The sequence below is a fragment of the Habropoda laboriosa genome, unplaced genomic scaffold, assembly GCF_001263275.1.
Source record: "Habropoda laboriosa isolate 0110345459 unplaced genomic scaffold, ASM126327v1 scaffold57, whole genome shotgun sequence".
In the NCBI taxonomy this organism is placed as follows: Eukaryota; Metazoa; Arthropoda; class Insecta; order Hymenoptera; family Apidae; genus Habropoda; species Habropoda laboriosa.
Genome location: NW_017100229.1, coordinates 382,759 through 394,153, shown reverse-complemented (window position 1 = coordinate 394,153; position 11,395 = coordinate 382,759). Strand labels below are relative to the sequence as shown.

At 43.4% G+C, this 11,395-nt stretch overlaps 1 protein-coding gene across 1 annotated transcript in view; it reads right to left on the bottom strand.

The window, feature by feature from the left end:
- The window catches only part of LOC108571436 (protein abrupt), a 68,445-nt gene that overhangs the window by 47,855 nt on the left and 9,195 nt on the right, over positions 1-11,395 (bottom strand). The window contains exons 2-3 of the mRNA XM_017933479.1: positions 1,548-1,957; positions 135-1,004 (exon numbers count right to left, since the gene is read on the bottom strand). Of these exons, the coding sequence (XP_017788968.1) occupies positions 135-341 (207 nt within the window). The 5' untranslated portion in view covers positions 342-1,004; positions 1,548-1,957. The remainder of the gene's footprint in view (positions 1-134; positions 1,005-1,547; positions 1,958-11,395) is intronic.

Genomic DNA, 11,395 nt, shown 5'->3' with positions numbered 1-11,395 from the left:
AAAAAATTACAAAAATTATTTTTCGTACCCTCCAAGTACACGTAGCTCCTCGAATTCTATTATCAATAAAACAAAACAAAAAAAGCGAAAAGAAACTGATAGGAAATGAAGCAGCGAGTAAAAACATGACCGACCTTGAGGAGCCTCCGGAAGTAAGGACTACACGCAGAGAGGACGACCTTGTGCGCCGTGAAGCTGCTACTGTCGCATGCCAGGGTCACGTCCACGAAATCCTCCTCGTCCCTCAGATGACGAAATGAGCTGAGGATGCTCGAGTGGAAGTCGTTCCACCTGAGTGAATACTGTTGCTCGCCGCTCGACGAGGACGAAGAGGCCGCCATGGCGTCCGTCCCCTCGGGACCCACGGCCGAGGGCACCAGAGGTGCTATCGTGCTCACTCTGGCACCCCACGAGGACACCTTCACTTCACCCTCTCGTCGCGTTTCACCACGCAGCACCCCTCTTCTATTCTTTTATCGACTCTCCCTGGCTCTTCCCACGCACACTCGCACAGACAGGTCGCACTGTCTGTTTTCTTCTTTCTTCCTTTTTCTTTCTTTTTTTCTTATTCCTCTTGTTTTTTGTCGTCACGAGGAATTGCGTGTGTGATTCAGAGATTTGTTTCTAAGAGATTGAACACACAAGAGATCACTACCTCTTCTGCGTCTTTTTTGGGGAGGGTCAGTTAACCTTGACCTGGTTCTCCACACGAATTTTAAGTTCTTTGGTAGCCTCTCGTGTCTTTTTCCTTGTTATTGAAGTTTTCTGAGGTTTCTTGGTCCACTACTTCTTTTTCTTTTTGGCTATTCTTCTGTCGTTTTATCGAATGGTCCAAGATCGATGGAGAACGGTAGAATTAATCTTGTAGAATGTCGTCAGGTGTAAGGGAACGTCAAGTCTGCCAGCACAGTGGATCTCATAATAACGACATCGTGATAGCGACGAGAGGACGTTATCCGTCGCTGCTGCTGGAGAGTGACGAGACAATGAGCCCACGATCGCCTCTGAAAACAATACCGCGTCTATTGTGAGCACCGGCACGTAACACGACCTATCGGATATTTTTGAATACCGATCGATAAATGCCGGAAGATTTGTTCGTGTTATACAATTTAATTCGATATAGAATCTGCCCGGGGTTTTCTTAACCCTCGGTTAATCTGGTAGCGTCTCTGGACAAACACTTATTATATTCATTCGTAATTTTTACGATTGCGGAAATAATACGTGAAATAGAGGAGAAGCTCGATTTATCTCGTCTTATCAATTTTACATCTCACTTGTCCCCAGAGATCCGCCAATAAGATTTCAATGGTTCGAGAAAGATTAACTTCTAAAAATATGAAGATTCACCAGACTAACTTAGGGTTAACTGTCGCACGGTGTCTTTAGAAAAAATTGTAAAGGATCAATTTCAGCAAGTCGGGCGAAAAATTAAAAAAAATTAGCGTTCTCAAATATTTCAAGTTCTCGATAAAATAAGGATTCTTTCTTCGAACTAAACGAAAATTTCATAGGAATAGAAAAGAAAAAGTAGACAGGCTCACCTTCTCTGCGATAATTTCGGCGATCCCCAAACGCTTCTTCCTGGCGCCTCTCCCTTCGCCAACTTTCTCTCCGCCTGCTCCGGCACCAACCACGACCTGTATCACTTTTTCCCGTCTAACGAAATCCTTGCACCCTCTGCTGCCCAGCCGCGACTTGATCGACGCGTCATTCCGACATTCGTTGTCGTGAAACGCGACGACGAGTCTGTCGATACTTCCTCGTCCTTTGGACACTAAACGCTTCACTATTGTCCACCAGGTCACCTGATTCCCTTGTAGCACCTGTGTCCTTGCTTATCATGCCACCTACGACCGCTACTCCACCGCGATCCTTCTCTATTTTCCTCACTTCTTCTCTCCTCTATACCCTCTCCTTCGCCTCTTATTTAGCCACCTTAAACTCTCCTCTTCTGTAATACCAAATCAAACAAACACGGTTAACACACACGCATACGCAGACGTGCACATAGTTGCAAAACGGTATTTCAATTAGAACGTTGTAATTATAAACCGAGAAAATAAACGGATCAAGTAGCAACAAATTATTTTACTCGTTGGACAAGATTTTTCCGGAGTCGAGAGGAACGCAGTGTTTCTCGATCGGCGTTTGATCGATCGATAGATATATTCAGTCAGTTACGGTTCTGTCAAGGATTACGCGCAACACACCAATGAGAAATTACAGGTTCTCACTATCACCCGATCAATCTTTTACGTGGAAAATTGTAACAAATTGACGTAATTGATCGGGTCTCGAGGTATATTCTGCTTCGATTCACTCGGTCGGGTAGACCGACCGAGAAATGATAAGAAACGCGCAATTGCACCTGCACAGAGCAAAACATGTGACTAATCGCAGCATTAAGGAATCAGTTTTGAGAAATCATTATGCGAGTTACTTCCTCGTAACGGCGTATTATCAAACCAGCGGAGAATCCTTGAGAGATTAGAGAATTGAAGCCACGTTTCTAAACTTCAACTTGCAAATCAATTTCTTTCTTCTCGAATCGTGTAGAATATCTTCTTCTTTACTCTTCTTCTTCTTTTTTTTTATCACAATCCGCTTCATCAGTCGATCACGCTCGATAAAACGAGTGTTCCTGCATCCGTCTGACAGGATGACCACGAGATTCGAGAGCATCACATCCGGTTCCTCTCGAGAGCGACGCATCAACGTGTCGCATAAATTTTACATGCATACGAAGCGTGTCAATCCTTTTGTGAGTTGCATCATGAATGGTCGTCTCTAGCAGTGGCACCGATAGCATCGCGATTTTCCACCGACGAATAATTTATCTGACAGCCTGGAAGATTTCGAGAGAAAATCTTCCTCTATCGTCTATCGAAATAAAAGGAGGAAAAGAATCGTCCTCTTTTGAAACTGTCCAACTGTCGATTTTTCAATTGGAAAGAGAGGAAAAAGAAGAGAACTGTTAAGAGGTTGAAAAGAAGAGCGAGAATAAAACGAATCTTTGGAGGTTAGGAAAATTGAAGTTTTCGAAATTTTTTCGAGAATTTCCTTATGGACGAAAGCTTCAAGGATGAATCTTTCGAAAGAGAGAGAAAAAAGAGAACTGTTAACAGGTTGAAAGGAATAAAACGAAGGAATAAGAGTGTGAAAGAATAATAATAACGGTGGAAAATCGTGAGCTAATATATCGCGGGCACGATAACGCAGCTATCGGTGTTGTTTACGATTCCGCGAATTTACTTTGCAACAGGCTCGACAAATATTAGAAAACGCGCGCGAGACGTACTACACCTAGGGAGAGACGACGAGCTGCTCGATGGAAGAACCGAGGAGGCGACCGGTCGAGCTGTATAATTACTTTTCCGCCTTTAATTACGAAAAGGGCCTGATTTCACTGGAATTACTCGACGAGAGAGAGCGCGAGAGAGAGAGAGAGAGAGAAAGAGAGAGAATCTTGATTACGTTTCACCTGAGGCTGAACGGTTTAGTAAACAGCAGTCGAATATTTCGCGTTTGGTCGATTTTAAATTACAAAAGCGTGGTATTAAGGCTTGGTCCGTCCGTGACTTGGAGAACACGCGAGCGAATTAGAGGGAGTACAAAGCATGAGCTGTGGGTTGCTGCTGCAATCGTTTGAGGAAATCGAATAAAATATACTTGCTCGGTTAAAATACTTTCCAAACGATTAAAAGAGGTGTACTAACTTCTACTCGTGTGTTTATGTATGTATATAATTTATTTCTCGTTTCTCTCGAGGCGATTTCGCGAAGGAGATCTCGCGAACGAGGGGAAAAGAAACGTGTTGGAGTGCAATTCAGACTGCAAACGATACCACCGTGCGACGCGACAGGAATCAAAAACGCACCGGCGCGTGTGTACGCCTCCGAGCAGTCGCGCATTATGAAACTGACATAATGACCAGCGGAGAGGGTTTCGCAAGCGCATACCTAGAAAGCGTTACGAGGCGTGGAGAGCTCGCGAGCACGCGTTATCTCGGTTTCGATACTGAAATTAAATACGCATTTTTTCTTTTTATTTTCTCTGGGAGCTTTATGCAGCTCTGCGTTGAAAATTGTTTACGTGGATCAGCTAACCAAGTTAAAGGGCGTGTGTGCGAATTTTCGCGGTGAATAAAATTGTCGTATGAATGGAATGATCGATGACGGAGGTTGAATTGTAATTTTTGCAATTTGTATTTTGAGAGTAGCTTTTTTTTTTAGAAATATGGTAGGTTGTAGGTGTGTATAGGGTTTGCTTCAAATAATTACAAAGTTCTATTTTCGAAAAGTATACACACGTTGCCTGTGAATCACGAGATGTCTGGTGTCCCAGAGAATTAAAAATGGCAGGTGATGACAAATAAACCAAGCTTAACTGTACTGCAGAACTAAAAATAGCGAAAGACGATAAATAGAAATTTACCTGCGCGAATAGCCGTTTAGCGCTAAAGTTAGAACTACGAATTTATAAATTTCTTGTAAAAATACGAACGTAAACATCGTTCGATTTTTCATTCGAGTTTTCGGAATTTTGCTTCTGGAAGGTACACAGCTCGAAATTAGACGGTACGATCGGTCAAGTGTTTCAACCAAAATCAAATTTCACCGAACACTTTTCACTTGCAGAATAATTTAAGATTTTTTTCTTTTTAACGAAGACATAAACAATCGTCTCGCAACGTGTCGAAGTGTCTTAAAATCGTTGAACATTTCATTAACACCTATTTCAACAGTATACTAACACCTACACTTTAAAAAAGGAGTCCATAGATCGTTTAAACAGTTCCGCGAAAAATTGGAAAACACGTAGTGTCATCTGATCAGGTGTTTCATTTGCAAAATGTACGTGCGAAATCGCGGTGAGAGAGAGCATGCCTGTTTCCACGTGTACGCCGTCCACATATTCCATTATATCGTATGAATGAATCGCGCGTCCCTGAATATATTTTGACCGATCGATCGATTCGTCTGCTGTTCGCGCTTAATCCACTCTCTCTCTCTTTCGCTATCGTGCTTCATACGTTCCGCGCGGCGTTCTGCAAACAATGTAAAAGCGAGGCTCGTTGAAAATTCGTCGCGTTTTCAACGTGGCAAATATTGAATGAGATAATTAAGAGCCCAGATGTTCGATCGCGGACCTGTACTATATCTCCCTTCTCTCTCTCTATCTCTCGTTAATTACTCGTCTTCGATCGGCGAGCGTAACGGCGAGCGGTGGAGGGCGTCATTTTGTAATTCAGAACGCGTGCACAAAAGAAGACTTATTCGACGTAAAAACACGCTGATCTGCATACGTCTGACGCGGCACTGATTTATGAAGCTGCCGAGAGATCCACGGGACTGAACTGACTCTCGACGAAGTAGCTGAGCGGGAGAGAGATGGAGAGAGATAGAAACGAAAACTCGACATCATTAGCGATCGTTGCTTTGTGCCTCGCGGCTCGAATACTTCGATCTTTTTACGATACATCGCGGTTACCGGGCCTCGTTCCTTGCTCGTTTTAATTAGAAGAAACGGATCATATACGCGGCACGTCCGGTACCGCTATGCACGCGCAATGATCTCTGTTCCGAGCGCAAAAAGATCGTCTGATTCGAAGGGAGAAATTGCGAGGTTCCATTAGTGCGCCGTTTTATAGGAATTATTCGCGAATAATTACTCCAAGGTGTATTCTATTCGAATACTAAACACTTCCATTGAAAATCGCGTTAAAAAGAACGAAATTCATCTCTGTCGGTATGACAAATTGAAAGGAGAAACGTATACAGTTCCATTGAAATACTGTCCCAATAAAAAGAACAGTATCGAACAGGATAGAGTTGGTTTCAAAATGAGCCACGCTAAATCAACGTGATTTGTACCGGCGTATCTCCTTTGTTTTACCAAAAAAGAAAGAAAAAAGAGTCTCTCGATCCGTCAAATCCCACCATCCAGTATGCACCACCGTGACACATCTTCTCTTCCTCTCGTTTCTTTTTTTTTCTTTTTATCGAAAGCGTTTGCACGGACGACGGGCTACACACGCGTGATAAATCAAAAAGATACAACGTTTAAATATTTCATTGGTGGGGCGCGAACAAAAAATTTCGCCGAATCGAATCAAGGACTTGTGTGTTGGACGTCCGACTTCCTCGAATTCGCGTTTCGTTTTATATTCCAACGGGGCGATCGTAAAGCTCATTGCAGTGCGGCGCAACGCGTTTATAATCGCGAGTCAACAACGCCTATCGCATTACTCTTCGTCCACGCACGGTACTTTTCAATAGTTTATTGCGTTTCTCGTCGCAAAGAACCGCCTCTTTTCCACTCGCGGCGCAAACGAACCCTTCCACTAACGCCAGAGAATCGTTCTTTCTTCCTTTCGTTCTCTTTTTCATTCACCAAACGAACAACAGGTCTCTCCTTATTCCACGTTATCTTTTTCGGAGACCTTGATTCGTTGTCGATAGGCGACGTGGATGCAATTAAAATCTCGTGTTAAAAAGAAGGACTCGAAAAATTGAACGAAATTCTAGAGATGTATTGTTCGACGTAATGTATGCAAATGAAACCGAAACACGCCGCTCGACGGCACCTCCGCGGTGATTTGCATGTCCGTCCACTTTTTCGCTTTTTTTTTTTTTTTTTTAATAGTAAGACGTATTTGGTTTTTATGAGTACGTTTGTGGCTAAAAGTAGGCTTCTTATTGGGCGAACCCTTTAATCTACTCAGGGACGATCTTTGGAGATTAGGAAAATTAGTTTTGAAATTTTTCAGAGAAGTTTCTTATGGAGGAACGCTTCAATTCATTCAAGGATGAATCTTTCGAGATCAGGAAGATTGAAATTTATGGTAGTTAATATTTTAATTGGTGAATTAGTTACGTATCGATCTCTGAACGAAAAGTTGCAAAATATAATATTTCATTCGAGAGCTTCTTCGAAAAAATTTGAAAAAGAGACAAGTAATGTCCAAAATCGAAAAATCTCCAACAACCAACATTCGTTTATAATTTCTTAGTCTAATCCACCTTGATTTTTCCGGTTTCTCGCTGTTCTCACACTCCCCGCTCTATTCTTTATCTCTCGTCTACCCGCAATACACGCTACGTATCACAATCACCTTACACCGGCAAACAAATAAACTTGCAAAACAACGGCATGCATAAACAACAAATGAAGTTCCCTTTCACCCTCCCCCCGAAGTTCATCACAGTAGACCAGAGATAAGGGACTCACCGCGGCAGTAGATTATTCCCGGCACCGGTCAGACAGATACACGGTGCTCCGTGAAAACACCAGAGACATTTTCCCCCCGGCGAATCGTGCGAGGTGTGGAAAAAACAATAGGGCATGTTTTAATCTAAAGAGGAGTGAGAGAGAGAGAGGGGGGGCAATAAGACTTTGACAGAGAGATACTGTTTTCAAGACGCGTGGCACAACGAAAACAGCACGGTGCACGCGGACGCAAATTGAATTCGAAAGGTGTTGAACGTCGAAGAACCGATTTGCATACGCGTTGAATTTCGCGCAACGCAGTAGGCGGGCGAGCAAGTGAAGAAGGTGGAGGAAGGGGAGAAAAATGTTCCTCGCGCCACTGTTGTCCAGTGTAATTACGCCGTGCGAAGACGGAGCCGCCGGTGTAATAATTGAATGACGATTGCCCGGATAGCATAATAATCAGCCCACCGTCGCCGTCGCCGCCGCCGCCGCCACACAGTCGTTCGAAATGACTTTCACCGGGGCGCTAGTGTTGAGAAGAACACACGAGGAGAGACCGGCGGTGTGTAGTATAACTTGGCTAATGCTGAACGTGGCGCGCGACGATGTACACCTCGAAACTCACCGGGCCCATTTACCAACCGACGATGACACTTTCTTCTCCGGCGAACCTTGTACTTTCTACGTGTACACGGTTCCTATACACGATGTTGCAAAAGTGCTTTTGCCTGCTCGTTTGGAAACGCGACAAATTTATTATGTCCCGCGAGAACAGCTCTCCTGGCCTTGTCGCTCCAACCTCGATAATTAACCTTTAGTTCATAGAGAAGAGAAGATACCGACGAAGACGCTTGAACACGGTTTTTAACGGTTTTTCCTAGTTCGATTTTCGGAATTTTCCAAGTGAGACGTTTCAATTAGACTTTCCGTTCGAGAAAGGAATTTAATACAGACACGATACGTGTTACTTTGCGAGATACTTGTCTTCGAATTGGTTTTTTATGGACTTTGAACGGGAGGTAATTGATAATTATATTTCATTCGAGGAGGAAGAATTTTGCGAGAATTAATATTTAATTAAATACGATTATCAGATACGATAGGTGTACATAGATGGTTTTTCGTTCGAGAGAGAAGAGGTTTGTTTAGTAGTTTGATGTTCGAATTTCTTCGAAAAGACGTACGAGAGACTTTCCGAGATTCGCGGTGCAAGCGAGAGATCGCGTGATTACACTTATCAGGAGACTCCTATCGACACACAGACCCGCGACGACGCAGCCGTGTGTTTACAGGTATTTCCTTGATCAGTCTCCACGGAACGTCAGGTTGACGACCCTTTGATAACCACGCGCGTTCCCGTGGATCTCGTGCCGTCCAATTAGGAGACATTTAGCAATCGACGCGTTAATGAGATCCTCTGCCTCGTGTGTCTTCGACGTTCCAAATTGACCGTGTGCCTCTCTCTCTCTTTCTCTCTTTCTCGACGTTTCGTCTGTTCCTTAGAATTCTCGGAAGAGTAACGAAGCCTCGAGAAGAAAACAAAAATTCAACAGTGGTTTTTCTTCCACCAGGTGAAACTCTGGTTGGAAACGAGACAACCTGAACATTTTTGTCCCTAGGGAACAAATAAAATACGTTGAACCACCCAACGAGAGGAGTTGCAATCGATTTTATGTAGATTCACCTAAAAGGAAAATGGCGGCCAGAAAGGGAGGAGGTGGTAGAAAGAGAGGAGAGGCTGAATCGAAATAGAAAAAGCTGGTGATCCAGCACAATGCTCCGCGCACGTACGTAAATAACGTGAGTGCTGTTATCTCGTCAGCTCTCTGCAATATGGAACGCGTTATCTTGCAGTCGACTGCAGAATATTGCGTTTTTATCGCGAAACCGCGGGATTCGTGTGGCGTGACGGGGGAACGGGAGGCGGCCTGATACCGGGAGATCGGAATTAAGATCGATTACGCGTCTCGTCGGCCACGTAAACGATGACTTTTCCATCGGAGACGACGTGTGACAAAACACGCGTTTACGCGATGCAATTTACTCGAATTTCTTCCCTCTCTCTCTCTCTACTTTTTCCGTTTCTTTGCATACCATGTGAATGATACTTTCGATGTGTTTACCGGTAATGAGCTGTTGTTTATCGCGACGAAGTGGGACTCAAAGGTGAAAGCCTTGAGACAAACAAAATATCTCTCTTTTTCCGTTCTCTCTCTCTCTCTCTCTCTCTCTCCTCATTTCGACGGAATAATAGAAATGACGAATGACAATTTGTTTTGCCTGGTTGACGAGTGCATTCGCGCTGCTCGAACAACAATTCTCGCGACCGATAATGCTTTATCTAAATAATCGTTAATACCCTACGTCGTTTATTGTTCGCGATGGTAAATACGAGGAAATTTGTACGAACAATTGGCCTCTGATTGGTATTGTTAGAGTTACAAATTGTACAGGACGTTTCGGAGTCGAGTGATTTATCTACAATGTTTTCCTCTCTCTCTTTTTTTTTCTATCCCCTTTTAAATATAGCGCATAACTGTGCTCGCTGATATATTATCTATACCGGTTAATTAATTTCATATACAACGAACCATTACTCTTTCGAATATTACGTTTCCTTTTTTCCTCTTTCTCTCTTCCAAGCACCATAAAAATCGTGACCTTACACGCTCAGTATAATTATTGAAATACTCGGAGAAAAACCTGTTCGATCTTTTTCTCCCCTTCCTACACCTTTGTAAAACACGCCTCGGCGGAGAGAATAGTTTCGAACGTTCTTTCCAGAATGGTAGAGAAAGAATGCAATTTTATCGAGACAACAAGAGGCCGATAGATTCGCGTGTAAACGTCGCGGACGATATCAACGAAATCAGTCGCGACGAAAATAATTACATTTCTCCCACTCCACCCCCGTTCAGCGATATCTCGCGCACGATCGAGAGCGGTTATCGAGAACGATTAACGTTCGGTTGGTAGATAAAAAGGAAGTCGAAATCGTGATCGATTACGAGGCGCGTTACGCCGTTACGGGTCGATCATTCATGCGAGCTACGTATCGGAGAGCTACCAAATGTGTTTACCTTCCACGATTCACTCGCCGAGTTCCTCTTTCTTTCTTTATTTCTTCTTCTCTCTCTCTCTCTCTCTCTCTCTCTCTCTCTCTCTCTCTTTTTGTTCGCCGCCCGTAATTTATCGCACTTACTACGATTTTTCAAGGTGAAGTGACTGGCTAATTTCGTCGATTGAGCAATCCCCCACACTGGTAATCGACCAGAAGTTTCTCTAATACCGAGCGATTCGGAGAGAGATTTTTCAATCTGTGGAATTTAACAGTTCACCGGTGAACGTTATATCCGCGTAAATTCTGTCGTTTTATTTGTGAACGTACACAGCGAGCTTTGCTTCTGTTTGTAATTAACACCTTGTTGCTTTGTGATTATCGATTCGAGGTTGATCGCAGGAATTATGGCCGAAATTTGACGAAAACAGATTGTACTTGTGATAAGGTTTCAGTTTAATGGTAATTTTCGATTGAATTTACGAGTTGTGGCAGAGATTAATAACCGAGGGACGAATGGATGGAATTTAAGTAGAATTTCTAATTGTAAATAGTTCCACGTGAACGAGTATCGATTATAGGTTGAAATTCTAAGCTTCTTCCTCCTGACGAAATGAAAATACCAACATCTCTATCCTTACTAATTTAATCTGAATCGATACGATCCAGAATGAGATCGGCAGTGGACGTCGCGGAATCGACACGGTCAGATAATCTAGTCGTAAAACCTAATCGCTGGCGATTATTAGCCTAACGGAGCGGCTCGTATACGATTTTTCCGTGGCTAGAAAAAGCGACTATCGCGAGGTAACGACCCAGCGAGGCAACATTGGAGATAACGCAGCAGTCGCGGTATTTATGCACCAGCAGGAAATGCATGCGCGTGCCTCTGCGATAGATCGATCTCTCGAGGGAAACACCGCGGGAAAAGAGAAGACGGAGAAATACGGAAGAGGAAGAGAAATAGAGAAAAAAGAAGGAACGAGACGGAAACAGAGAATAGAGAGAAGTGAAGAAAAATAGAGGAAAAGAGAGAGAAGTCGAAGAAAATAGAAATAGAGAAGAAGCGAGAGAAGCGAAGAAAAATATAGAAAAAGAGAGAGAAAGAGGGAGGAAGAG